Source organism: Mustela putorius, unplaced genomic scaffold, assembly GCF_011764305.1.
Source record: "Mustela putorius furo isolate JIRA1106 unplaced genomic scaffold, ASM1176430v1.1 tig00000487_pilon_pilon_pilon, whole genome shotgun sequence".
Classification (NCBI taxonomy): domain Eukaryota; kingdom Metazoa; phylum Chordata; class Mammalia; order Carnivora; family Mustelidae; genus Mustela; species Mustela putorius.
Window position 1 is genome coordinate 6066042 of NW_025421399.1, and position 27137 is coordinate 6093178.

At 55.9% G+C, this 27137-nt stretch overlaps 1 protein-coding gene and 1 pseudogene across 10 annotated transcripts; one reads left to right on the top strand and one right to left on the bottom strand.

The window, feature by feature from the left end:
• Positions 1 to 1778: 1778 nt before the first annotated feature.
• On the bottom strand, positions 1779 to 14838 carry LOC101678542 (transmembrane ascorbate-dependent reductase CYB561). 10 transcript variants are annotated; one of them, XM_045080881.1, is made up of 7 exons: positions 13734 to 13836; positions 13258 to 13394; positions 5979 to 6196; positions 4911 to 5009; positions 4543 to 4646; positions 4017 to 4174; positions 1779 to 3833 (listed from the first exon to the last, which is right to left on the bottom strand). In XM_045080881.1, the coding sequence occupies exons 3-7, from the start codon at positions 6181 to 6183 to the stop codon at positions 3641 to 3643; spliced, it is 759 nt and encodes a 252-aa protein (XP_044936816.1). In that variant the 5' UTR covers positions 6184 to 6196; positions 13258 to 13394; positions 13734 to 13836; the 3' UTR covers positions 1779 to 3640. The 10 variants fall into 10 exon arrangements, with proteins under 10 accessions (XP_044936816.1, XP_044936814.1, XP_044936812.1 ...); XM_045080879.1 differs by having other exon boundaries at positions 5979 to 6193; positions 12840 to 13394; XM_045080877.1 differs by having other exon boundaries at positions 12840 to 13394.
• LOC106005457 lies at positions 14078 to 26022 on the top strand (annotated as a pseudogene).
• Positions 26023 to 27137: the final 1115 nt, after the last annotated feature.

Genomic DNA, 27137 nt, shown 5'->3' on the forward strand with positions numbered 1-27137 from the left:
ACCGTGTGCCTCCCGAGAGCTGCCTGGAGCTCGCCCTCCCCTCACGGTCCCACAGTGCTGAGGAGGGACCTCGCTGAGCCTCCCCCAGGGAACAACCTCCCCTAAGGTGAAGGCAGAGGCCAGATTCCTGATGATCCGATTGGTCTCCCATGGGACATGCACAGTCACCCCTCCAGGCTCGTATTCATTCAGTGAGGTGACTGGGCACCCCCGGCTTCGAAGCTGGGGGAGTGCAGTAGGCATGCGGCAGGCACTCAAGAGCTGTGGCTGAGGAAAGACAGTTCCATGGGCCTGTCGGCGAAGGCTTGCCAGACCTGCTGGGAGAGGGAGGCTTTTTCCTCAGTGGGTTCCTCTCCCGACAAACCAAGGGAGCACTAAGATGTCTTGTTTGATTTTAGTAGCTGAGGCCGCAGGCCCGAGGGGAGGGGAGGGAACAGCCCTAGCTAGAGTTCCCCGAGCGAACTTGGTCAGAGCTGGAAGCTCTTCAGCTCTCTTCAGCAATCTGGCCAGAATTTCCCATCCTTACCAGCTAAGAGCTAGGCGGCTGCATCCTAAGTGGAGAAGCTGCAGGTTTCCTGAAACCGGCTGGAGACTCTCGAGACTTTCTAAAAAGCGGCCAGCCCGGAGGCCTGCAGCCTTTCCTCCTCGCTGGTACCGCTCTGTCTACTGCAGGGAAGAGCAAGGAAGGAGACCGCTTCCTCCAGACACCACATTGTGCTCAACAAACACCCCTGTTGTGCAACTACGTCCATTTCCCCAAAACAGCTAGAGCCAGGGAAGCAGGAAAACTCCAGGCACGCAGTTACCCCAGCCTGGATGCCACAGTTACTTCAAAGAGGACAGGAGAGGACTCTGGAAGGAACCTCCTGCTTGGTCTGAAAACTTTGAGACCTCAAGGGGTTCCAAACCCTGTCAGGTGAGGGACACACTGAGCCGGTGAAGGAGAGGGGAGGCGTCTCCTTCAAGTCTGGGATCAGTCGAATATTTCCAAACACGGAGACCCTGGATCCAGAGGCGAGCACAGAAGTCGGAGGTGACATGGGCCACTCACGGGGTCCAGGGGCTTCCGCCCTTACACTGAGAGCCAGCTATGATCTTGACCGAGCCATTAGCTCGTGACATGTATCAAGCCATGTGCTTTGCATGCTTTTAAGCAAATGAAGCTTCGCACAGAAGCCCTGATTCAGGAGACAGACTCCATAGACGCAGAAACCAAAGACCTCTCAAGAATATGGAGAATAAAGTCAGTATCAGGAAGGATTCATGTAACCCAAGGATCACGCATCAGAGGATTTGCCGTAGGGCCCTGTTAGTGTTCTCAGCGACGTGCCCATCTGGAGCACCCAGGGCAGCCCCATGTGAGACCCTGCCTGACTTCACCATAAACGCACCTCCTGCCTGGGCCACGGGAATGGCTCTCAAGTAAAATCTCCACTTGTTCCCCAAGTTTTGCTCCTCCTCTGAAGGAATAAAGAGACATATTTTTAAAAGGCAGAAAGTTACTGGGGGCGAACTTCTTGCCAAGGCTCTTAGCAGGCTCCACCCTCCAGGCCACTCTCTCCGGGTTGAGAAAAACGGTTTCTCCCCCACTGGGTCCACAGACCGAGCGAACCCCGGGCCATCTCCAAGCCTGTGTCCTGACAGCACGCATCACTGTACGTTCTGTGCCCAGCCGGGGGATGATCCGTTTGTCAAGCCCGGTAGAACTAACCTTGGTATCTGACTGTTCTGGAAGCACCTTTTTGTCGCCACAGTAACTGAAGCTGGCAGGCCAGAGATCTGCTATAGACATTTATTGAATCGTCCGTTGCACCGACTCTACACTGCACTTCAAAGAAGACTGGCCACAGGCAAAGTGAAATAAACCAGGTGGGGTGCTTTCAGGGGGCCTCCAGAATCATCCAACAGACACTCAGGCCAACAGACCATTTTACAGGTTTTTACCAGACATCTAAGGTTCCGTCTCTCTCTGGGGTGTCCTGGCAAGGGAGAGTCACAATTGCACTTGGGTTTGTCCGAGGGGGCATTTCTCCACGTGACAATGTCTGCCTCTACGGCGCGTGCCAGGCGGGGGGAGAACAGACGGCCCTGGTGCGGGCAGAGCGCGCCGTGTCACCGGCGAACACCCCGGCCAGCCGGGCCAGCTGCAGCAGGGAAGGGGGTTCGGAGGGGACTGGGCCGCCCTGCTGGGGAAGGCTCGGGACCACAGCCACCTGCTCGCTGAAGTGGCATCACTAGAGGCAGGGCTCAAGGCCAGAATGGAGTGTTCGCAACTGGAGCACGAGAGGAGGCTGGCCCCTCTCTCGAAGGCAGCGCTGGGGTGAGAAAAAGGCAACCATCGAAGGAACAGCGGTCAGGTTTGGAAAGTTCTTTGCATTTCTTCATTTACGTAACCGGTGTCTGTCTCAAACTGTGTCATGCTCCTCAAAGCCCAGAACAGGAGGAAAACAAGGAGAGAGCATTCACCGAGTCCAAGAAGCACAAGGTCAATGCTCTAATCATGTTCCTTCTAGGCTGAAGCCAAAGAGTGACTCGGTGGCACAGAGCACGTCAGGCAGCTGGGAGCACGCTCCGGGGCCACTCAGCCCCGACTGCCCGCAGAGACGGGCGCAGCGGGGTTCTAGAAGGGCGCTTTCCTCCCCACAGGAGCGGGTGGCCCTGCCTTCCCTGGGAACAGGGCAGCAGCAGCAGCAGCAGCTTTCTGCTTAAAAAAAAAAAAAAAAGATAGAAGCCCCGGGGCTGAGGTCAGAGCGAGAGCAGTGCCTAAACTGGCTGCTGAGGGCGGGGAGCCTGGTGGCGGCCAGTAGGCCCCTGCCCCGCGGAGCAGAGCCCCAGCGCCAGCAGCCCAGCGTGCCTGCCCGGGGGCCATCTCGGCCTCCTCTCTCGGTGGCCCTCAGCCGCCAAGGACAGTTTGTCTCCAGCCTGGGCCCCTGCCCTCTCCCGGCAGAGCCGTCCTGAGGCCGAGGCCTGGAGAGAAAGCAGCCGAGAGTGCAGCTGGGCCGAAGCCACATCTCCACAGCTTCCCAGGGGCGCGCCCCTCCCCTCTCCAGGGGACTCTTGCTCTGGACACCAGCATAGTTTATACATAATATCACCTGCTCCACTGCCAAAGTCGGGGCCATTCTCACCACGTGTCATTCAGACGGACGGGACTCTGGTCTGAATTCAGCGTTACACAAAGCAAGCCTCGGCCTTGCCAGGCCTGTCACTAAGGCCCAGTTTCTCCCACAGCTTTGTGCTCTTGGCAGCCCCTGGACTCGGCCCAGCATCCGCTCCTCAAGAGGAGAGCCACCCTGCGTCTTCTTGAAGGATCTGTGCTTCTGTAGCCCGGACTGACCACCCAAAACCCTGCCCGAAGCGGCTTGAGTGGAGGGGGTGACGGTGACAACAGGGCCGGGGTCTGTGCGTGACTAACGGACTCTAAAGCAACAACAAGGAGGGAAAGCAGAGGAAGCCAAGCCTTACAGCCCACAATGGGGCGCTGCCCCCGCGCGCCCGCCGCGCTGGCCAGCCCTCCCCGGGAGCCACCCAGCCAGCAGAGCCGCGACAGAGCGTGGGAAAGTCGCCTACCCAACGCCCCCACCCCGAGCTGCAGCGGCCAGCCACAGCCAGGCCCTCCGCGCGGGACAAGGACAGGCCGTCACTGGGAGCCGGGGCTGTCGCCTTCTGTCAGCGTCTTGAAGTCCATGGAGAGGGCCTGTTCCTCCGCCTGGGGTGGCCGCTTCCAGTCAGAGCGAGTCAAGATGTAGAGCACGGTCACCCCGAAGCCGACCAGCAGCAAGCCCAGCACGTTGGCCAGGACACCCTCAGCCTCAAACGTGCTGTACTTGGCCCTGCGGGGTGAGGCGGGAGGGAGAAGCCCCCCAAGGGGTCACGGTCGGGCCAAATGCCCTCCGCACCCAGAAACAGCAGAAAGATGGCCTGGTGTCCCCTCCCCAGCCCCGCCCGTTTCCCCCGCCCCCCCCCCCAGGAAAACCTTCGCTAAGCCTGGGGAAAGCAGAGGGGAGGAGGCTCACCCAAGTTTGAACAGCAGCGCCTCCTTCAGGCCCAGCAGGGCGGTGCCCACGGACAGGAGGAAGATGGCGGCGCCGAAGAAGACGTGCTGTGGGCGGTAGCGGCTCCGCAGGGAAAACGAAGCTCCGGGGAACAGGAAGAAGCTCAAGCCCACGAGCCACTGCAAGGAAAGGGGGGGCTGCCAGACACCCAGCTGGCCATCCGTCTGACGGAGCCCAGGACACGCCGACAGGCAAGGAAGCAGGAGCCCTGCGCCCACCCGCCGGGCTCCCTCCACCCTATAGAGCCTGGGTGCGGCCCCACAAATCGCCGGGGCGGCCGAGGTCCCGGCCATGGCGTCCCAGGCCTTGGCCACACAGACTTGCTCTGAGGCACCCTCGCCTGGGAAATCCTGGCTTTTGCACCCATTTCAGAGTCCCCAGGCAGCACCTCTTTCACTTTCAGGCACACGGCCTCGAAATGGGCCCTGATGGGACACCCGTGTGGTCACCCCCTCCCAGCCCCCATCGCCGTGGGCTGAAGCCTCACCTGCACGAAGTAGAGAACCAACACGAGGAGGCCACACCAGCTGTGCAGGCTGTACAGGTCCGCGTAGCCCTTCTTCCGGTGGTAGTCGAACACGGCCACCACGCCTGGGCCGGAGAGAGGGGCCGCGTGAGGACAGGGCTGCCGGGGAGGTGACCCAAGGGAAACCTGACTCGCTGGCACTTCTGGGATCTGGTCCCAGCTCGGTGGCTGCCAGCACCCAGTGTCCCAGCCGGGGATGCCCGGACGGAGGTGGAGGGGCTGGGGAGGGGACCGTAACAGAACTGGAGTGGAGACAGAGGGATCAAGCAGCTACTTCCCCAAGTCCGAAGCAGAAGTGGGGAGAGGGGGTGCCTGTGCCAGGAACTCACCCACCAGGGCGATGACGAGCGCGAAGACGTGCAGCAGCCCGTGCAGGACCTTGGTTGTGCGTTTGGTCTCATTCCTGAAGACCCGGTAAACCAGCAAGGCTTATGGGGAGCGAGAAAGGGACCGTGAGGCCGGCCTGCCACCAGCACCAAGGAGACACCCCTTGGCTGGGGGAGGCCATCAGAATGAAGGGCTTGTCAAGGTCCTCCAGCCACAGCCAAGGGGAGAGAAATCAAGGCTCCGTGGGGCCCAGCAGGGGTCCCCGGATGTGTGTCCCCTAGCACCCCCACCACCATCACTTCCTTGTCAAGTGTGCTGTGTGCTCCAGGCTATGTGGTCAAGGTGATCACAGTGATGCCGAGGTGTCACCAAGCTTCTGCGTTCACCTCTTAGCTCTGATGAATAGTCCAGGATGGAAGCCTGAGCAGACACTCACTACCTTTACCAAGCAGGCTCCCTAGACAGGGAGACAGGGAGCCCCCAGGTCCGAAGCTAACTCCCCACCCCGTCACTGTGCTGAGCCAGACAGACCCAGGCGGCACAGAGAATGCCTCTGCGGAGCGGCTGCTGCTGGAGGAGTGGCTGTCGCCGGGACCACCTCTAGGAAGAATGAGTCAAACAGATCCAGACTTCTCCTTAGCAGAGGAGGAGGCCACAGAAAAAAGTGGGGGCCAAGCACAGCCTCACTCCTTCAGAAAGGAACTTCAGCTCTGCCAAGTCCAACACCCACTCCCGACACACACACACACACACACACACACACACACACAAATCCACCCTCTTTCTCCCGATATCAAACCGTCCCCACAGAAGCTGGCTTCAGCTCACAGCCCAAACCCTAGGCTTCCTCCTCTAAGCAGCACACACACCACTAGATGCTCCTGTGGAAAGACCAGGACATTTAGGAAAGGAGTTGCCACCCCCACACCTCAGGCCTGGATTTGGATGCCTGGTGTCCCCAGGATCCAAGCCAGCTTCCTTCCTGTCTTTTGTGGAACAACCTCAGGACAAGAGTGTTTGTGCAAACAGCCTCTCTCAGGAGCAGCTCCGGGCGCACAGGCGGGACTCACCGTCTCCCTGCAGGAAGATCAGGCCTATGACCATGGAGAGCGGGTGCACGTTAAACTGCAGGGCGCCCTCCCAGGCGATGCCGCCCCTGTACAGACCGAGCCAAGCCCCCGTCATGGCCACCACAGTCAGGCCCAGCAGCTGGGAGAAAGCCACGTAGTAAGGCAGCGCTCCGGGCGTGGCTGCCAGGCCGGCCCGACTGTCCATGCTGCGGCCGCTGCTGGAGGAGAGACAGACAGCTCAGAGCACCACACGCCACACCCCGGCCGAGCCCAACGCCCCACACCCCCTCCCCCCTCCCCCAGGCTCCTGTGCTGAAGCCGGCCACCCCAAGTCTCTAGGGCACCAGCAGAGGTGCTCCACTTCCCCGGAGACAGACCAGACACCGGCTGAGAGAGGCCATGAGGGTGCAAGTGAAGGTCCCCCAAATTCAGGTGGGAGCAGGTGTAAAGCCTGCACCTGGCTTTACATTCGATTTCACGAGGCCCCGGGTGTTCTTAGGGGGCTTCACAGACGAGGGACAGAGAAGTGAGGAAATCTCTCGAAGGAACAGGGTTCCTCACTGTTTGTCCCCCAGGTGTGTCCTAAGGACATCGGGTGCATCCCCCGCCCCAGTGTGCAAGCCTGTCGCCCGAGATGAAGAGGAGTCCTGCCCTTCCCACAGCAGGGATGTGCTCGGACCCTGCTTCGCCCGACACACGTGGGTAACAGGAGCAGCCAAGCAGCCTGCTCCCCCTGCGGCTGCCTCTTCCCCCCACCAGCCCTGCTCAGGGCAGGCCAATCTGCACTCCCGCTCACCTGCCGCCTCCAAAACTAAAGTCACCAGAAGTGAGCCCTACAGGGAACAGCACCTCGCATTCAGGGCTTCTGCTGTGTTTCATACACGTCACTCCGCTCCCGCTGAGCCTGTGTGAGGCCTGTGTAAGCAGGGAGTTACTGGACCCATGCTACAGATGAGAAAATGGCAGTTCCAGGAGGGGTGTGTGTGTGTGTGTGTGTGTGTGTGTGTAGCGCATTTCCTGGCTCCTCTGCCCAGTCCACCCCTCTGGTAGTCTCCTCCCTACCCCGCCCCCCCAACCCCCAACCAGTTAGGACGGCATTCGGCCTCATGCCCGCTTTTCACCCTGAATCAGTTGGTTCTCCTGACCCAGAGCCCAGCCCTGGCCCAGACACCCAGGAGGGAGAGGCAGCCTGGGCACGAACAAAGATAGCCTCCATCCGCCTTGCCTTGCTGCTGGGGTGTCTGTCCTGTGCCCACAGAAAGGTGCTCTCCCCCTCCCCAGTCCTGGCCTCGCCTAGCACTGCTGGAAACATCCCAGAGAAAGACAGCCCAGCAGACACATGCCTAACAGGCTTATGGTCCCCTGCTCACAGCCAGCGTGTGCTCTTTCTCTACCATGTCCTGCACAAGAACTTGTGTCCAGCCAGCCTGGTCTTCTACGACTACTGGGGAGGTTACCCCCCAGTTCTCTCTGCCATATCCGACAAATGTTGGCAACTTCACCATCGAAAAAAGTCAGTGGCAGTGGGGAGTGTTACTAATACACTTCTTTCAGTAAAATACAGATTAGCAAAAAAAAGGGAAAAATTACCAGTAATCAGCATTTTCATGTGTGTCCTTACATCACTTTTTTCTAGAAATATATATTATTTTATAGAAACAGAATCCTACTGATTTCTAACCTGTTTTAACTTCATAGTAGGTCATACTCATCTCTTCATGTCAAAGAAAATCCATCTACTTTACGCCATCATTTCAATGACGTCACAGGATTACAGAATATGGCTGTTCCGCGCTTTCACCAACCTGTTGAACCTGTTATTCAACATTTAGCTAGCTCCCAGTTTTTCACTAAATAAACCATGCTATGTGATCATCTTTGCACATGTGTCTTAATTCCTCACTGGAGAACAGAGGTTTTTGACATTTGATCAAATCATCTTCCAAACACACTCCCCCAGCAGGTAGCAACACCTGTTTCCAGAAGGCCTGGTGACAACAACCCTCTGCTTCTGAAACTCTTGTCTCTGTATCTGTCACCTCTACACAGGTAACTCCTAAATGGAAGGAGCTCTCCCCCAAATACAAACCCCATTTCTAGCCACCCACCATTCGCCTCTGCCGACAACCCACACACACTCCAAACGCAGCGCGTCCAAAGTCAACTCATCTGCCCGTGACAACCAAGCCCGCCCCTGACCGCGCACCTGCAGACATGGCCACCGAATGCTAGAGGATCTCCCCTGGGCTCCCCCCCCGCCGCCATCACTTCCCTCCTGGCCATCTTCCTTGCCACCACCCCAGCCGGGGTGGGGCTTCTGCTCCAATCTCTACACCCCCCTGCGGCCCCAGCCCGCACCAACAGCGTCCCTGCCTGCTGGTGAAATGCCACCTCTGTGACACCATCCGAACTCCCAAATCTGTTTCCATGTGCGCCCCGGGTTTTCTTACCAAATCCACTCAGAGGAGACTCTCGCTGCCCCTACCACCCTCTGCCTCACACTTCTGGGCCTCACTCCCTGCTCCCCGCCACTCGCGCACCCCCCCCACCTCCTCCATTCACCCTCTCCCCCATCCCTAGGCCCACAACCTGAACCCGGCATTTCGCATTTCGTTCATCTCTGGCGGGGCCTCTGCACCGCCAACCCCGGCCGGGGGCTCAGTTACCCGGCGGCGGCCTGCCTCCCGGGAAGCTCGCCTGCACCCCTCTGTTCACCTGCCCAGGGAGCTCGCTCGAGGCAGGCCTGGAGTCCTGCTCTTCCTTGGATCAACTCCGGGATCTGTTGCCTTGCACTGACTGGAACAGGAAAGATCAACCAAACAGCTGCTGTCCCGGGGTCACCTGTTCTCAGTCCTCCTCCCCTTTATTAGATTCATCCCCAGAACGCCCGGGGCACAGTCAGAACCTGATTAGCTCTGAAGGAGAAAGAACACAGGGAACGTGCTCTGCGGCTGGCAGACCTGCCACAGCTTCCGCAGCCCCAGCTCAATGACCGACGACAGCAGTGGGAGCTCAGGGCAGCAAAGGAACTGTCGCTCCCAGACCTCGGAGCTACTCCGTGGCCAGGCCAGCCAGCCTCCTACTGAGACAGGTAGAAATCAAAGCGAGGGTCTCTGCAGAGCTGTGAGGTTGTGACTTAGAAGAAGGAGTATATAGGATGGAGCTCCTAAAACCCTTGGAATTTCCCAACCACGCCAGAAACCTGCCTTGTTAACGAGCCCTTAGATAACCTGTGGGCGAGGGCTGGTTGCCAGGGAAACCAACCACGTGATTGACGCCTGGAACCTTCCGTTCCACCCTCTCAACCTCTAGGGAGCGGAGAGGGGCTGGAGATTTGAGTTCCATCACCAATGGCCAATGAACTAATCGAGCCTGTCCAAGTAATGAAGCCTCAGTAAAATCCAAAAGGAGCTTCCCAGAGGACGGCTACCCTAGTTCCCCAGGGATAGAAGCTCCTACGTTCAGGACCTTCGGGACCTTGCCCTAATGTTCCTCTTCCATCTGGCAGTTCCCGAGTCATAGCCTTTTAAAACAAATCTACTAAGTAAAATGTTTCGCTGAGTTTTGTGAGCTGCTCTAGCAAATTACTTGAACCCGGGGAGAAGGCCAGGAGAACTTTGCATCAACAGCAAATCCAGCGACCCTGGATTTGCGACTGGCATCCAAAGTGGGGGGCAGTCTTGCGGGACTGAGCCCTTAACCTGTGGGCTCTGACCCGATCTCCAGGTAAACAGTGTCAGGACTGAGTTAACTTGCACGGCACGCAGTCTTTGTCCACTGAGAACTGGAGAAGTGGCTGGTAGTGCTGAAAAGGAAAAGCACTTTGGAATAGCCGAAACCACCGAATGGGGGGCTTGAACATTCTGCACTGTAACTTCCCATCCTGGATTCCCCAGGAAGTCCGAACCCTAATACTGTTTGGAGCAGAGCACAGAGTGGAGAGGCCTGCCTGTGTGGGCGGGAGGATGGCTCCCAGCGGACTGCAAGCCCCCTCCTCTGTGCTCAGCCTTCTCTTGCTTAACCTCCGCAATACCACTAGGATAACAGGAGTGTTGTCCCACTTTAATGGGGGAGGACACCGGGACTCAAAGAGGATACATGACATGCCCCAAATTATCAGCCGCGAATACTCAACGCATTTGTTCATTGAGCACCTGCTGTATGCTGGCGGGACTACTAGATGATGGAGCTATACAGGTAAGACGTGATCCCTGCCTTCGAGAAGCTTGCAGACGAGCTGCTAAGCAGATGTGGCATTTTTTAGTAAAGGGTGGTAAGAATTCAGGCTGCAAGCTCAACTCAGGCCTCCAAGGGCACTTGCCACTATCCACCTGCTTTAACGCAGGGAGGTGACTCGCCCCAGCAGCTGGTCATCCGGCAGAGGCGTGGCTTTGCCCAGCATGGAGGGTGGATTTGAAAGCAATCAAAGATCTGAACGCGCGCTTGCCAAAGAAGTCACCCTGAACCTCAGCAGCAAGGAGACTCTGTCTGTCCCACGCCAGTCCTCCTGGGTCCCTCACCTCTCAGGAAACCAGGCTCCTAAGGGAGGCCCATCACCGCATCTAGCACTGGTGTCCCCTGCGGGCTCTCCTGGGAGAGAAGGAGGCAGGATGGGAACAGGCAGTTAAGAGCGAAGGGCTGGCAGGAGGGCAAACCAGCCGATCCGTGAGATTTTCACATCAGCTGCTCCAAAGGCAGCTCCCCTGCCCCATCTGTGCAGGGAACTTGGCATCTGGGTGATGAGGCGTCCAAGAGGAAACCAGCAATAAAGAATGACCTTTGGAACTACGAAAGCCCAAGCTGCCTCCTCCACTCTTCCTTTCAGTGTGAAGGTGATTTAAGTCCAAGCATGAGGGATGCCAGAAAACTCACACCAAGCAAGACCATCCTGCCTCAGGCAGGCCTGTGTCCTGCCTCCAGGTGGTCTCACAGTCAGTAAGCTCCATGGGTGAAAAATCCAGATTCACAAAAACGACAAAGCAGTGAGTGGTTCTGTGCTTCACAGCACATGACCTGAACCATTCCTTCAAAAACAGCTTATTTGGTTCAACATCACGGACAACCCATCTTTGGCCAAGGAGGGCCTGCTTCCAATGCTGGAGAGAGAACACATTTCATGAACTCCGGTTGGAAACTGACCCACCCACAAACACATCTTGCATGTGCAAACTTGGAAATCAGTTGAACTTGGAAATCAGCCGCAAGTCACTCCCTAGTAAGCAGTTGCCTTTGAATCATGTGCCTTCGGTTCCTAATCCAAACAGTGACAACACTCTCTCTCCCTTCCCAATCGGGCTGCCCCCCGCTCCACCCCAGAATGCTGGTGGTTCCTGGGCCTTTGTTCCCGGAGCAGAAGCAGCAGCACCAAGGGCCTGGAAGCTGCCATTCTCCACCCCAAAGCTCTCCTCTGCCGGGCAGACCGGAGTCTTAAAAGCAGAGGAGGCTCTTACAGCCCTTTCCACGGCCACTCTCTTTTCTATCAGAGCACAGGATGGGGGTGACAGTTTTGGCAGCTTCTGGAACCCTGGGCTGAGACAGTCACACACCACCCCCACCCCACGCCGCCCCTCCCACACACACTTGCAGGCCGGATCCACTTAATGCAATCAAATGGGCACAGGAGCTACCCGCAGGGCTTGACTGTGCTCAGAATCACTCTCTCTCCCTGGGTCCACAGTTTCATTTAAAGGCCACCAGGCCTAATCTCATTATGGGGACCAGACACTGCGCCTGTCCTAGAGCCTGGAAGCAGGCAGCCTGGCCTGGCCACAGCCCTCCTTGTCCACAGCGGGGTTTTAAAATTGGGTTAGAGAAGATTATACTGGGGACAGAAGTTAGAGCTTTTCTTGATGGGTGAGGGTCGGGAAGAAGGGACAACTCAATTGCCCGAGAATATCCTAGAAAGTGATGGAATAGAAGGCAAAATGAAGGTTGAGGTGTCAGCCAGGGCCCCAAGTAGCCTGCGGGAAGAAAGCAAAGCTTGAAGTCAAACACTGAGCCTGGTTCTCCATTAGGTACAGTGGGCTTGGGCCCAGGGTTCCCAATATTTGTAGGGTCCCACAAAAACTGTTAAGATTTCTGCTAGATCAGGAGGAAAACCAAATTCAGTGTTGAAGAAAATGCTTTAATGTTTAATCCAGCCTGGATTATATCTGCTTTATACCAACACAGTTGTAAAATATAGGGTTGGTTTATTTTTAATTGTTATTATTTTTGGTGGAAGAAGGGTCCCACCAAGGCAAAAGTGCCTGGGACCCATGAATGCAGCTCTGGTCAAACACACGTGATTTTACAGCCAGCCCTACTGTTTATGTGCTCCTGCACAAACCAAGTCCCCTCTCTAGACCTGCTTCCTCAACGGCGAGATAGGGGACATCGGGTCCCACCTTCCTACTCACTGGCCTAGCAAAAATTAAGAGGGATAACTATATATGAGAGCCTAGCAAAGTGCCTGCCACATGGTAGGCATTCAGATAACAATCTAATAAGAATAAATCTGATCCTAATAGCAGCTTGGGAAGAGTCACACATCAGAAGTTGTTGACATAGAGGTCTGGGGCCAAAGAGAGCCAGAAGGCAGCAGACAGCACTACCCCTCTCAAAAGTCCAGATGCCAATTCTGTCTACTCTCTGGCCGGTGCCCCGCGGCGCAGAAACCCCTGGATCTGGGGCCGATTCCTCCACCAGTGCCTCCTGGTGCTGCTGCCCCACCCCATACTGGAACAAGGAAAGCGGCCAGGGCTGGGACGTTGTGGGGCAGGCAGAGGTGGTTCCCCCTCCCAGTATGGCAGGCTTCTGCTGCATAGGGGGTGGACCACGGTGGTGGCAGGTTGCAGCACCCTTTCTCTATGTGGGTCTCACCTTGGCATTTACAAGTTTTCTTTCTGTACCTTCTGCCTCACATCCAATGTCACAAGAGAAATCAAGAGATCTGTGAGAAGGTGGCAAAAGCTTTGGCATTTCTTCATTTGCTATGAAAACAAAGGAATCGAATCCAGAAGTCCTGAGATGGAGCTTCATTTAATGAGACTTAGCGACTCCTCAAAGACTGTATGAGTGTATGTGAGGGGAGGGGCAACCTCAAGGAGAAAGGCTTGGCGGGGGGGGGGGGGGGGGTCCAGCGGGTAAGAGCAGGTGGAGACGGGAGGTGGCTCTGTCTTAACCCAGGCGTCAAAGGCAGCAGCGGACCCCCACCCTCGGCTCCGTTCTGTGCCCGCAGCTCTGGGCCCACCAGGGCCAACCCCATGAGCCAGGGTTTTCCAAATGAGGAACTCCTTGCCTAGGTACTTCTCAGCAGGAGGAGAGAGGCAGGCTCAGGGAGGCCCCGCCACCGGCAAAGCAGTTCGGCCAGTCTCGGTTTCAGGTTTCCAAAGAACAGTCGTAGCAGATGTTGGCTGATCCACGTCTACGTTGTTTCTAGAATATGGCCAACTATCAGGCGTGAGCCCCTAGATAAACGTGAGGTCACCTGGCGCTCGGGTCTAACTTCCGCGGACTGGCGCGGAGGCTGACCCAGGGCCCGAGGCCGACAGCCCAGGCCCGGCGCACGGCCTGCTCTCTCACCCCCCGCCCTGCTCCGCGGGTTCGGCAGCGGGTGAGGCGAGGGCCCGGGGTGCTGGCGGGTGAAGGGTTGGAGAAAGACCCGCGGCGGCTCGGGGGGGGGGGGGCGGGCGCGTTCCGCTGCGGGCACACCTGGGCCCCCGCCCCGACTCCGCGCGGGGGCTCGGCTCGCTCCCACCCGCCCCGGCCGCCTACCTGGCCGGGCGCCGGGCCCGGAGCTCGTCCCCGCCGTGCAGCGCCTCACCGCGCACGGGCAGGCGAGCTCCCCGCGCCGCGCCCCTGCCGCTCGGCCGGTTCCGCCCGCCGCGCCCCGCGCAGAGCTACGGCGTCGCCATGACGACAGGGCGGTGGCTGCGGGTGCGGCGCGAGGTGGGAGGTGCGGCGCGGGTTACTGGGGGCAGGGGGCGCCGGAAGTGCCCCCGCGCGTCCCGGCACGCGGGGCAGGGCCCGGCGCCCACTAGTGCCCCGCTCTCGGGACCGGCCCCCGCCGGATCCCGGGGCCAGACCTTGACGCCGCGCAAAGGGAGATGCGGCGCGGCGCGCTGAGGGGCGACAGCCGCGGCCACCGCGACCCCGGCCTTCTGGACCCGAGCTCGGGTAACCTTCGAAATCCGGGCCTCGCGACCCGGGGCGCGTTCAGGGGCGGAAGGAGGTCTGCGACCCGGTGGGTGTGAGGGCCTCCCGCCCAGGTCTGACGCGGAGGCCGCGGGCGCTGCTCGGGGGGATGGGCTGCGGGACGGGCACCGGGACCGGGACCCAGGACGGGCACGGGGACAGGCCCGGGCGCCGTGGGGAGGGGCTACCGGCCGGAAGAGCTGTCGCCGGGCCTGGTCCCGGGCGTGGGCTCCGCGCTTCCTGATTCCCTCCACGCCCTCCCTCCTCTTCCCTCCCACCTTCTTCCCCCTTCCCCTCGCCCCGCCCCGGCTCAGGTGGCCACTAGGTGTCAGACACGGCCCGGGCCTGGGCCCACGCTGACGCTCCCGCAGCCCTGGGGGACACACCCCTCCCTCCTGGCCCGGAGGGAGATGTCACTGGTGGGCAAGGCTGGACTCATCCCTTCCCCAACACACACACACACACACACACACACACACACGGTGGCTTTTTTCGCACCCCTTCCTTAAGGGACTTTGTCTGAGACTGACTACCCACCCTTCAGACAAACCAGCCTAAGGATAGATACCAGTTCTCACCAGCCCTCCTGAAGGCCTAGATCTTGCCAGCGGCAGCCTCCCCTGTCCTAACAGCTGAGAGAAGGATGCCAAGGCCAAGGCTGGGGGCCAGCCCCTCCCGCAGCCCCCTATCCAGGAAATGCTGTGGGTAGATAACAAGTCCAGCTCAGACTTCTCACAAGCTCAGAACAAAAGGTTCTTTCCTGTCAGTTGCCTGGCAAGACTCACCAAGAGCCCGAGGGTAGGAGGGAAATGGGGTTTCCTCCCCTGGAGTTGTAAAAGAGACACCCCTCCCCCAGGGTGTCCCTCCCCCTCCCCCCCTACCTCCCACACTGTGGGCTTCCCATGGGCAGTGGCCAAGGGCTCCTGAAGGACCCTGGCCAAAGGGGGCTTGGGGATCTAATTCCCCCTTACAGAGAGAACATACTCAAGCCCATGGCAAGACACCCAAGGGTGCCCACTCTCGTGGGCACATCTTCTAAGGGGGCAGACAGAGCAGGGCCCACCCCTCAGAGTAACCAAGCTTAAACCTGCCACCGCATAAATTTGTTGGAGTAGCTTTCCAGTTGGAGGGAGTTAATGGACATTTTAAATTAAGAAACAGCTCCCTTAGCGTGCCAGCAGGCAAACAGCAGGCAACAAATGCTCTGTGTGTTAAATGTGGAACTGAGCCATTTCCCATTGTTTGGCCTGTATATTTGGGCCTAGAGGAGGAGGACTGGAGTGGGCAGGGTGGCACAGGAGCGGAGCCTGCTGGGAACTCTGTGATTTGAGTGCCGAGCTTCCCTGTGTAGAGCTTTCAGCCCCTTCCAAAGCTGGGAGAGAGACGCCTGCTGAGGCAGGATCATGGTCCTATGGCCTTGGGCAGCAGCGTTTTCCTCTCAGAAGGGAGTGAACACCCTGCCAGCTTACAGTGGGGAGGGGAGAGCCGTGGTGCTCTGATGGAGGTAAGGTGCCTCCCTGAGGACCGGCCACACAGAGACTCAGCACTAAGGACTCAGGGCTCCACTCAACCATTTTAAAGAGCAGGTGATCCCACTAAAAGGCCACCAAGCTCCAGAACCCCCAACCCAGGATGGCAAACACTCCCATTCTCCCGCCACTGCCTGCTGCTGAGACTTCTGCCGCAGAAGCTACTGAAGCTTCCACCCTCGGCTGGCGGCAGAGAGGTAGGTAAGAGCAAGCTAGTGGAGCAGCACCAAGGCACCTTCTCAAGGAGATTGTGGTCCAGGGCATTTTCCATGCAACAACCCCCACCCCCTTTCCGCACTCATAAAGCCACACTAGACTCACCAAATTCACTCCTGCCTCTCCTTCCGAATGCCCTGGTTATCACTTGGCTTATTCCTTCACATATCAGCTCCTGAGAGAGGCCTTCCCTAACCGTCCAGTCCAGTGGGGCTGAGGTTGAGTTGTAGGGAGGGACTTTGCTTAACTGTGCTCGTGAGAGCACTGGGAAACCACAGCTGGCGCTCACCCTCTTCTTTGGCCAAAAGCATTTATTTAACGAATAGGAAGAACCGAGAGAGCAGAATGTACTTCATGAGTAGGGTCTCAGATGCCCCTGGGGAACCAGGCTGTTCAGCGCTGCCCTTACTAGGGTTCCCAGACTGAGAAAGAAGGATTCCCAGTTAAATTCTAATTTAGCATTGTTTTTGGCATCATCGTGCTCCACTGATGTGTAATACCCCGAAAATGTATTTGTCATTTATTTGGTATTCAGATGTAGCTGGATATCCTGTATTACCTGGCAAGCCTATCTCGCTCCTGTATGGGAAGGACAGGAGAGGAGCCTCCTAGCCATTCCAACCACCCCCCACCCCGCCCCGCAGAGCTCCCACACCTCCAACAGGCTGAAACACCCAGTTCACTCCTGTTCAGAGTCAGGTCAAGGTGCATCTCATGCACATTCCTCTTCAGCGCGGGATGTAGACAGAGGCCTTTACCTTGGGATACAGAGAATGCGAAAGGCATAGGAGACGGGGTTCCCCAGACCAAAGGCTCTGTAAGACACGCACACACAGAATTCACTCACGCTTTACAGCGGCAATTTATCGAGTCCCTTCTGTGTGCCAGGTGCTGGGCAACCCTGGGACAATATCAGTGGACACGACAGGCACAGCCCTTTTCTTTCAGGCCTCAGCTCATAGAAAGGCAACCCAGATGTGAGAGTCAGGGAAGGCTTCTGGAACCCTGACATAGACTCAGAGAGCTGCAGGACAAGCAGGGGTTCTGCTGGCAAAGGGACCATGGGGAGAGGGCAGGAGTATCCCAGCCGAAGACACAGCTAGAGCGGCTAGAGCATTGTGCAGGAAGGTGAGCATAGCCTAACATGGTACACCCTCCAGGCTCCCGGGTCACCACCGCCAGAGTCCACAAGCTTGCCCCAAAGCCTGCACAGGCGCGGGTTGCTGAGCCTTGCCTTGGGATGGCAGATCACTGAAAGACGCTTACTCTGGCCCGTCTGCGGAGGCAGGAGCCGCCCAGGGCATGGGGTGGCCCCATCAGGCCCCCTCCCAGAGGAACTTGTTCCAGCTTCCTCCAAAAGAATACGAGTCTTATTCTGAAAGTACCCAGCCACTTTGATGAGCTGCAGATGAGACGAATCCCTCAGGGAGAAACCCCCCCTCTTTCAGTTTTGGGGGGGGCACGGACCCCAGCAGGAGCAGCAGGAGCTGCAGTGATGGGGAAGGTGTGGCAGGGAGTCGGGGTGGGGGGGCAAGGGGGGGTGCTGGCTCCTGATGAAGACAGTCAGTCACCTGGGACCTCTGGAATTTCGGGACACTGGGCTGAGGGCTGTCACAGGCTGTGGGTCCCAGGCTGATGGCAAAGCTAGTCCGGTCTGGGAAGACAAGACTCAGACAAACACACTGATTTAGCCCTGCGGGACGGCTGGAGAAGCCATGAGAATCAGCGGAGTCAGGCCAGCTTTTCCCTCTGCCCGCTCTGAGAGAACCGGGCCGGGTTAGATAAACAGTGAGGACCAGCCTGGGGCAAGAGGGGGCGTGAGGGCCCTGGGTGCGCGAGGTGGGGGGCCACAAAAGGGGCGGGCTTTCCTACCTCCCAGGGTGTTTCTAGTGACACACACGCACAGACATGTATGCGTGCACCCACACACAGAAACCTAGTTGCGCTTAACAGCAAGTGTTACAAAGTAGATTAAGCAGGAGAAGGGCTGGAGTGTCCGCAGGAGGAAGGCTTTCTGAGGAGAGAGGGATGCAGGCCCTGTGGAGATGGAGGGGAGGTTAAGTCCAGCACAGGGAAGAGGGAGGAAGGGCAAAGGCCCTGAGGCAGGAATGTGCCTGGTCAGCTCCATCCCATCCTGCCCTCTAACCCTCCTCTCCCCCCGGCAGAGGAGATGCTGTATGCAGAAGGTGGCAAGAATGCAAACAGGTCCTCGCAGAGGGCAGAGGTTGAAGATGTGAGGTATGTTGAAGGGACTTAGCAGTAGTTGCCGGGGCATCTAAGAGGTGTCTGCAGGTCCATAGTTGGATCTGATTACGGAGCACATCCCTCACACAGTGGGGAATCTGGATGGAGGATCACAGTTGCTAGGGCACCGCCAAGCTCCCCTTGTCCAGCGTGGCCTGCACAGGAGGCATTGGAGCCCAGCTCCAGGACCTCACTCCCCTGGGCCAGCTCTCCCCTCCAGGAAGAAAACTCGAAGAGGCTTGTATCCCAGTGGTGTCCTCCATCCCGACCTTCTGGCTTTTCTCCTTGGGGAGATCAGTCGGTCGGTCAGTCAACAAACATTGAAGGCGTGCTAGGGGCATTCATTGTGGAGAGCAAAGGTGTGAGGTGTAGGGTAAAGGGTGGCCCGAGCCCTGCCGTCAGCAGGGATATGGGAAGGGAGAGGAGATCCTGCTGATAATGACAGCGCCTAATTAACTCCGCAAGCCGGCTATAAACTGCAGGGCCAGGACTCTTGCACTTTGTTCAAAGCCTGTGACAGCTCTGCGTTCTCATCTTGACTCTGAGAGCTACGCCAACTCGAGCTCCATACCCCCTGGTTCTTGGCCAACCTTCTCATGACAGAAGCGCAGCAAGGGCGTGGTGACCATGCTGACCTAAAAGTGAGTGGGGCCCAAGCCATGGCCCAGAGGGTGCCCGCAGAGGCTTAGGCATCATTCCCCAGGGGTGGCTTTATGGCATCCCTCTCCAAGTCAGACCTCAGCTGAAACCAGAAGAGCAGAAAAAAAGGGGCACTCCTAAAAGACACTGTCTCTGATGAGTACGCTAAGGCTGGCGACTCTTCCAAGGTCATCAAAGTTAGCAGCATACGCATCCTGAGTCTGAGTTTCACTTAACCCAGCTCCCCCTCCCACCTCCGTTCTTCACACTCTCCTGACCTTGGTCATCCCCACCCACCTTGAGTGCTCCTATCAGGCCGCTTGCTGGTCCTTCTTGAGAGCAGATTAGATTTGAAGTCACCTTGACCTTAGCACAGAATCTCCCTTACCTGAGAAGCCATGCTCCTTGGATCCCTCCCAGCTAGTCACTGGGATATGCTAACCAGTGTGCTACAACCAGGGAGAATCCCACCCCTGTCAGCTGGGCCCCAGTTCGGATGGATCCTTGTCTCTTGCATTGTCACATACTGTGAGCCCGTCATGCCTCCCGCTCCAGCACGGATCCGAGGGGCCAGTTCTGGAGCAGGGCTGAACTGGGGCCTCGTTCTCTGGCAGCTCAGGCCTCCTGGATAGGGCTGCTTCAAATCTCCCCCTAAAGCTTCGGGACCCACGAATGTTGCCCAAGGGCTGACTCTTAGGTTCTAGAACATAAGACTGTATCTTTGGAAGGCAAAGATACTACTTGGAGGCTTGAATAAGTCATCCATCCCAACATCCCTTTCTCCCCCGTGAAGTGACAGCCCTTTACAGCTGGAAGGGCAGTCCCAGCCAGTGACACTGGAGCACATTCATCTATCTTGCGTGTTTCTCCCTTTCCAGGGGCCACTCTGCATTCGATAAATTCAAGCACCCCCAGGGCTTGTTTTGGCCGAGGGTTCAGTCCTGGCTTCACTTCACCATGAAATCAAGAGCCAGCTGCACCTGCTTGCCCGGGCAGTTGTACACAGGCACATGGGGCAGACTTGCTTCATCAAGCCAGCTCCTGAGCTCTGTGGTGGCCCAGCGTTCTGCTTATCACCCCCAGGGTGTCCCCAGTGCTCAGCTGTCCCCTAGATTGGTCAGGCCACTGCAGAGCCAGGCCCCATGCAGGCTCCCCCACCGAGAGGTTTCTCCCCAGAAACCCTAGCGCCCGTCTTGCCAGCTGACATCAGAGGAAGTCTACTAAGATAGGAGGGTCTCAGCTCACATTCTTTCCACCTCTGCCTCCTCCTTGTTGGTCAACCACTCTCGGGGGGGGGGGGGGGGTATGGGACATGAGCTGGCTTCTGTCTAACCACAGAAGTCCACTGCCACCTCCCCTTCAACATGGGACTTTCTGTCTGACAGCTGTTTAAAATGCCCTCTCAAAAGGTTCTGCCTAAAACAAATGACTACAAAGTAATGAAAAATGTCATGTCATTTTCTTCCCTATGAGTCCCTCTTCTGACCCATCTTTGATGCCTTCAGGGAGTTTATCTAGAAGCCCTCAGGGAACAGGTAAGGGGGCCAGGCAGAGTCAGGGTGCTGCCTGGGTTGACAGCAGGACTAGAGGGCCCTCAGGGGTCCTAGGCATTCAGAGGACTTTGCCAGGGCCCTGGACATCGACTGGTGGAAGGTGGACCCCGAGGCGAATTTGCCTCCTGTGTCCTAGGTCCCACAATGGAGTCTGTGTTAGAGCCAACAGGCAGGTGCCTCTCCTCCAGCCCAGCGGGAGGCTGGCCAAACCTCCAGCTCCAGGATGCAGTGGCCCCTCCCCACTTCTCTGTGGGTCCCCCAGGTTTCTGTCTCTGCTGCCAGCCTTGGCCTGGCTTCACTCCTGTCCACCTGTCTTTCTCAGCTTCTCTCTCTAGGCGCTCTCCCTTCCCTCCCTCCGTGGCTTCCTGTGTGACCTGAGCTTCCCTGGGCCACCAGGAAGCAGATGATAATCTCCAGCCCCTCAGAGTGTGGCCAGTTTCCCAGCCCCCTCTGGGAGCCCTGTGCAAGCTACAGACAGTCACAGGAAGGCCCACGCGGCCCCAGCCCCCGTCATGCTTTGGGACAGTTAGACGCCTGAGCCCCCAAGCCCCTGAACTCCCCTTGGGACCTCTCTGGGGCTGCGGAGGGGTTGCTCCAGAGCCCTCTTCAGGGCCCTCGGAGCAAGAGAGCCCACCCGCTGCAGCCAGGGAGGCCTGGGCAGCCCCATGGCCCCTCACCACCGCCAAAGCCATGCCTGCTGCAAGGGGGGGTTGGAACTGACTTGTTCCAGGCCGGGTCTCAGCAAATCTGCCATGTGCTGGGATGGCCACAGGTGCACCAGGCTCTGGAAGTGTGACTATGAGCACAGCCGGTTTCTACGACCCGGAGGCCTGCGGGGAGACAGATGTGCCAGGCCTGCAGCCTTACTCACTGAACGCTATGCTGGACGCTGATGCCTTGCTTTGGGAAAGAAAGGGCAGGGCAGGCCTGGAGGGACGACTAGGACCAGCCAACAGGAGGAGGGCACATTCCAGGCAGAAGGAGCGAGAGAGGCACGAAAGACCCAGAGCTCAGGGTCTGCCTGACACGCCGCTGGGGCAGCTTCCGCAGACCACTGAGTCATCAGGGAAAAGATGGAGTCTGACCGGAGTCGCAAACACTTTTCACTTTGCCAAGTAAGACATTTAAAAGAAAAATACGTCATTTTTTCACGCCACCATTTTATCAAAGAAGTAATATTTTAACTGCAAAAAAAAAAAAAAAAAAGAAAAAGAAAGAAAGGATATTTGGGATAAAAGATATTGTGACCAAGAAAGGACAACTGGCCACTTGGCTGATACATGCTGATTGATTTTTATATCTGATTATTCTTGTTTTGCTCCCTTTCTTGCTGACTCTCGAACACTTTATCAAGGCCAGAGTCTCCAGCGATGGACCTCCAGGAGCACTGACACAGGGACCTGAGGAGGGAGGGCCAGGACTGGGGCTGTGGAGGAGGCAGGGGCCACACCAGGGAGGACTTTGGACTTGACGCTGAGGAGTGTGGATTTTATCCCTCAGAGGACGAGGGGAGCGATTTGCCACCAGATGCTGCTTTCAGGTTTGTGCTTTAGGACACGCGTCCAGGCTGCCCGTGAGAAAGGCCTTCAGGGAGAGACACGGAGGAGGAGAGCAGAGGTGGGGCCTGTGAGAGATGATGAGGGTCCATCGGTGGGGATAGTGGCAGTGGGACTGGGAGGGGGGCTGGGCGCTGCTGTGAGCAGGTGAGGTGAGAGGAGCCACACAGAACCAGGAAGAGGAAGGTGTCACGTCTAAATTCATGCACGGATTGCAGCAGAGATCACCTCACCAGGAGCAAAACCAGGAGATGGGGGTTTAAGATTTGGGATTAAAAATAAGAACTTCCTGACTCTAAGGAGGAGGGCATTTGACATATCCCGTGACAGTGAATGGACACAGCATTCTGGAGGAGAGAGTAGGTGGGGACAGTGCAGTGGCTCTCAGTGGGGGTGTTTATCTGACTTTGCATTTGGGCTCCCCCACTTGGGTGACCTTAGTCACCTTATTAACCTTTTTGTGCCTCAGTTTCCTCATCTGTAAAATGGGAATCAGATGGTAGCTAACTCGTAGGGTTGCTAGGAGATTGAAAAGAATGAAGATATATAAAGCTCTTAGTTGCCTGGATCAGTGGATGTGGCCTGATATTAACGTCCACCCCTGTATCTCCAGCACCCACAGCATAGGACAGACCATTCATGTTGGTGAAATGGACAAGGAGGTATGATCAGGGCAAATGCAAAGCTGGCTTTATGGAAGGACAAGGGTCTAGGACAGGACTTCAGATGTTCCTCAGTCCTCTGCAGGCAGCCCTCACGTGCCTCTTCACATTCACTGAGCGGGGATTTAGACGGAAAATATGGTGGGCTTGGGGAGGAGGAGGGACACGACCCGGAGGTTCTCTGAGATGGATGTTCTCTGGGGTCCAGCAGCATCTCAACAGGCAGAAGGCAGGCAGAGAAAAGGCACAAAGGACCCCGGGGAGGCCAAGTGGACCAGAGGCCCCATAGCAGCTGTGACGGGGTGGTGAGAAGGGTTGGCTTCTTAGTCACCCACCTCCTCACCCCAAAGGACCAGCACCCTCCAACACCGAGTCTTCATCTCCTTTCCCTCCCACCACTCAAACCTGCTTCTAGAATGTTCCTCTCCTAGGAACATGTCTTTCAAAGCATTGTCACCCCCCTCCACTCCTCCACCCTTCCCCTCCAACCGGCCAGCTCCTGCCTCCTTTCCGTCCCACCTCCCTTGGCACATCCCTCAATCTACCGCTTCCCTGAGACTCTGGGGGACCCTGGCCCACTGCCTTCTCCCGCCACCTCCAGGCCCTCTCGGTTTGCTAATCGCATCTTCCCTGATGGCCCTAAAATATACGTGTGGCCAGGGCACTGCCCAAGCCGAAGCCTTCCTTAGGACGAAGTCTGACCACCCACCTCGGCTTTGGCAGCCTCAGCCTGCTTTTCCAGCCTCTACTCACAACCTAGTGCCGGGCAGTATAAATTTCTCTTTCCTTTGTTCAAAATGTGTCTTTCAACAGCTGGCCTGATCGGATTAACTCCTACCCCTTCTACCCCAAGCACACCCCAAGTGGGGGCTCAAGGGCCTTCACATCTTCGGGAATTGCTTGTTAAACATCCGGGTAGTTGATGTCGGTGAGACCATCTCTGGCATAAGCACAGTGGTCTCGGGAGAGATGTGCCGAGGAACCAGTGAGAGAGAGGAAAGCAGGGAGTCAAGTTTAATGAAGACTTGGCAAAATTAGGCAATAGGAGACAGGACAGCTATGAGTCAAAGATTACTCAGAGGTGTCAAGGCCAGTGTAGGCATCACTCGTAAGAGTTCCCAACCATTTTTCTCCTCCCAAACATTCCCTGGTTAAGGAATCCCATGTTTTGAAATACTGAATCAATTTCACAAGCTGTACTTATTCAAAGGAAAAGTATCCCATTTTAAGAGCCAAACACCTGTCTCCTGTCAGTCATCGGACACTTAGGCAGGCTAAGCCTACTGACTAGAAGAAGTGATTTAGCCTGGGGGGGCTGGAAGTGCTTCTAAGAAGAGGTGTGCCTTTCGGCCAGAATCCCCTCTTCCAACAAGGTGCCAAAATGTCCGGCTCAAAGGGAAAGAAGAGAGGCAGCACTGTGCATTCTAGGCCTGCCTTTTAGAAAACACAGCCGCTCCTTTGGCCACATACATGCGAATCTTCAAGAAAGGTGAAATTGTCGACATCAAGGGAATGGGCACCGTTCAAAAAGGACTGCCCCACAAATGTTACCATGGCAAAATTGGAAGAGCCCTCCGTGTTACCCAGCATGCTGTTGGCATCATTGTAAACAAACAAGTTAAGGGCAAGTTTCTTGCCAAGAGAATTAACGTACGTCCTGAGCATATTAAGCGCTCCGAGAGCCAAGATAGTTCCTGAAACGTGGGAAGGAAAATGATGAGAACAAGAAAGAAGCTGAAGGGAAGGTTACCTGGGCTCCACAGAAGCACCAACCTGCTCTGCCCAGAGACCCACATGTGGGGAGAACGGGTCGCAGAAGCCTGAGCCGCTGGAACCTGTTGCCTAAGAATTCATGGTTTAATAAGTGTAAAAATAGGTTAGTGAGTGAACAAATAAATACATAAAAGACCTCTGGACTGGTTTTTCTAAAGGAGCTGTGCCAAAGCTGAGATTTAACTTGGGGTTCTGGTCCAAGGGACAGAGAAAGACTCGGGTGGGGAGGAAAGTTCCAGAGTAAACACCTGAGTATGCAGTGAGGCTGGGGGAGGAGGGGGAGGGTACAGATTCAAAGGGGCTGTCCGTGCTCTGCTTTGGAACCTATCGAATCAGTTGGGGCTTTGGCCATGATCTCCAGGGGGCAAGAGCTACAGGGAGTGAAGAGAAGCCCTCCCCCCCCCAAAGATAAAAGCCAACAACTTTAAAAGCAAGACCTTCTATGATTGAGACACCCCAAGGAAATGCAAACAAGTCACGAGCTGGGAATTCTGTCTGCAGCACACTGAAATGACAAAGGACTATTAGCCAGGATATTTGAAGAACTGTGTGAGTCAAGAAGAAGAAGGAAATCCTGGGCAAAGGAAACAAACAGGAGCAGCACAGAAGAGGAAGCACAAACACTCCCTAGACACTGAGAAGGTAATCCAGCCGCGGCAGCGGCAAGGGACGGAAAACGTGTCCTGCGCACAGAATTGGTACAAACTTAAAAACTGGACAAGAATAAGTGTTGGTGAAGATGGGGAACGGCACAGGAGTTCTCACCCATGGCTGGTGGGAGTGCAGATCAGTAGGAGTATTTTGTTTTGTTTTGTCTTTTATTTTTATCTTAAGTAGGCTCCACGCCCAACGTGGGAACCCACGACCCTGAGATCAAGAGCCCCACTTTCTGCCGACTGAGCCAGCCAGGCGCCCCCAGTATACGTATTTTAGAAAGCAGTTTGACATTTGGACACCCTTGAACTTTTGCATGTCTTTGAACATCTGCATACCCTTGACTCAGCAATTTTACTCCCAGTATATTCCCCAGAGCAATATTTCTCAATGAGGACCAGTTTTTATTTTATTTTACTTTTCAATATGTTGGGGGAAGCAGTCCTTTTGTAAATTACAATAAAAATGAATTTCTGAAAAATGAAGTGAAAAAAAAAAAAAAGACATGCAATCTACAAACCCTGATATTTTATTATTCAATTCAACATCCCTGCCGGTTATGTTTACCGAGGAGACATGTCCGAGCGTGTTAAGGCACACTGTTTTGCAATAGCAAAAAAACAAGCGGTAACTCACGTGTCCAGTGACAGAATTAGAGACTGCAGGAATAAATTGTGGTATCATCTGGGTGATGGGCTGTCACACAGTTGGGAAAATAAATGAACTATAACTTTAAGTAACAGCACCAAGTAAGTCTCAGAAACATCACTGTGAGAGAAAAAGCAAGCCTCAAACTGGCGGACATCTGGCTTGTTTGCACTTTTTGGCTGCTTTGACTAACAGTGCTTTGCACACAAGTCTTTGCACGACCATGTATCTTCATTTCTCTTAGGTACATTCCTAGGTGACCCTGTTTTCACAAAATTCTTAAACAAACAAAGTGAAATAGTGTTATGTTTAGAAATACGAAGAACTGAAACTATTCTTTAAAAGTGAAGAGAGGGGCACCTGGGTGGCTCAGTGGGTGAAGCCTCTGCCTTCGGCTCAGGTCACGATCCCCGGGTCCTGGAATCGGGCCCCGCATCGGGCTCTCTGCTCCACAGGGAGTCTGCTTCTCTCTCTCTCTGCCTGCCTCTCTGCCTACTTGTGATCTCTCTCTGTCAAATAAATAAATAAAATCTTTTAAAAAAATAAATAAAATGAAGAGAGTTGGGGCGCCTGGATGGTGCGTAGTCAGTTGAGTGACGGACTCTTGGTTTCCGCTCAGGCCATGATCTTGGGGTCCAGGATCGCGTCCTGGCATGGAGCTCTGTGCTCACTGCAGAGTCGGCCTGGGACTCCCTCTCCCTCTGCCCCTTTGGCTGGTGCTCTCGCTCTCTCTCGCTCTCTCTCTCTCTCAAATAAATTTTTAAAAATGAAGAGAGTAATAAACACAACATTTAGGGGAGTTAGTCGGGGGTGTATGGAGGAGCAGAAGACGGGAAAGGGAAAGCCGGGTCCCAGCTAGATGAGAATAATGAGGCAGAGGGAGTTTATAGTGTTCCTTTTATTATGCTTCATAACATACATTAGCTATCATGCCTATACACGTATTTATATTATTTATACTGTATATATATTACATTAAAAACATTTTTTAAAAACAGAAGGCTGCCTCCAATACCCTAATTCCATTTGCTTTGCAACATAGCGTTGTCATTTCCCTGCCACCGACACATGGGCAACTGGGCTCTGCCTCACTCTCTGCTGCGACCCCAGCACGCAGAGGTGCCTGGCTCTAACAAGGTCTCAGTAAATACTTACAGAGTGAAATAAAGCATGCAAGCTTGTGAACAGATGGAGACTGTTGGAGTTATCCAACTGAGCTGCTCTGTGTCCACTAAAGGCACAGAATGGTGTGCTGTAAGTAACCTGGCAACAGGTGCACATCAGGGAAATGTAGGATTCCAGTTGGAAGTGCTCATCTGACCCTCATGAGCACCTTCAAGGACCCCTGCGGGTCTAGGGTTCCATTTGGAGGCAGCCGGGGTAGATGAGCCTTAAAGTACTCTGCAAAGCTAGGATTCCATGTGTCCGTGGTGGGATGGCCTCTGGGGGAAAGGGTCATACAGTCATCACGATCATAACCCAGACCCTACACAGATAATTCTGGAAAGCA

What these genes read in the sequence shown, in the direction of transcription:
- LOC101678542 (XM_013054544.2), bottom strand. Translation starts at nt 6,857, where the DNA reads ATGAAACACAGCAGAAGCCCTGAATGCGAGGTGCTGTTCCCTGTAGGG. An exon ending in TTTAGTTTTGGAGGCGGCAG is followed by an intron (nt 6,197 to 6,774) that starts GTGAGCGGGAGT and finishes TCTCTCCTCCAG; the next exon opens with CAGCGGCCGCAGCATGGACA. An exon ending in TGGTTCTCTACTTCGTGCAG is followed by an intron (nt 4,175 to 4,542) that starts GTGAGGCTTCAG and finishes CTTTCCTTGCAG; the next exon opens with TGGCTCGTGGGCTTGAGCTT.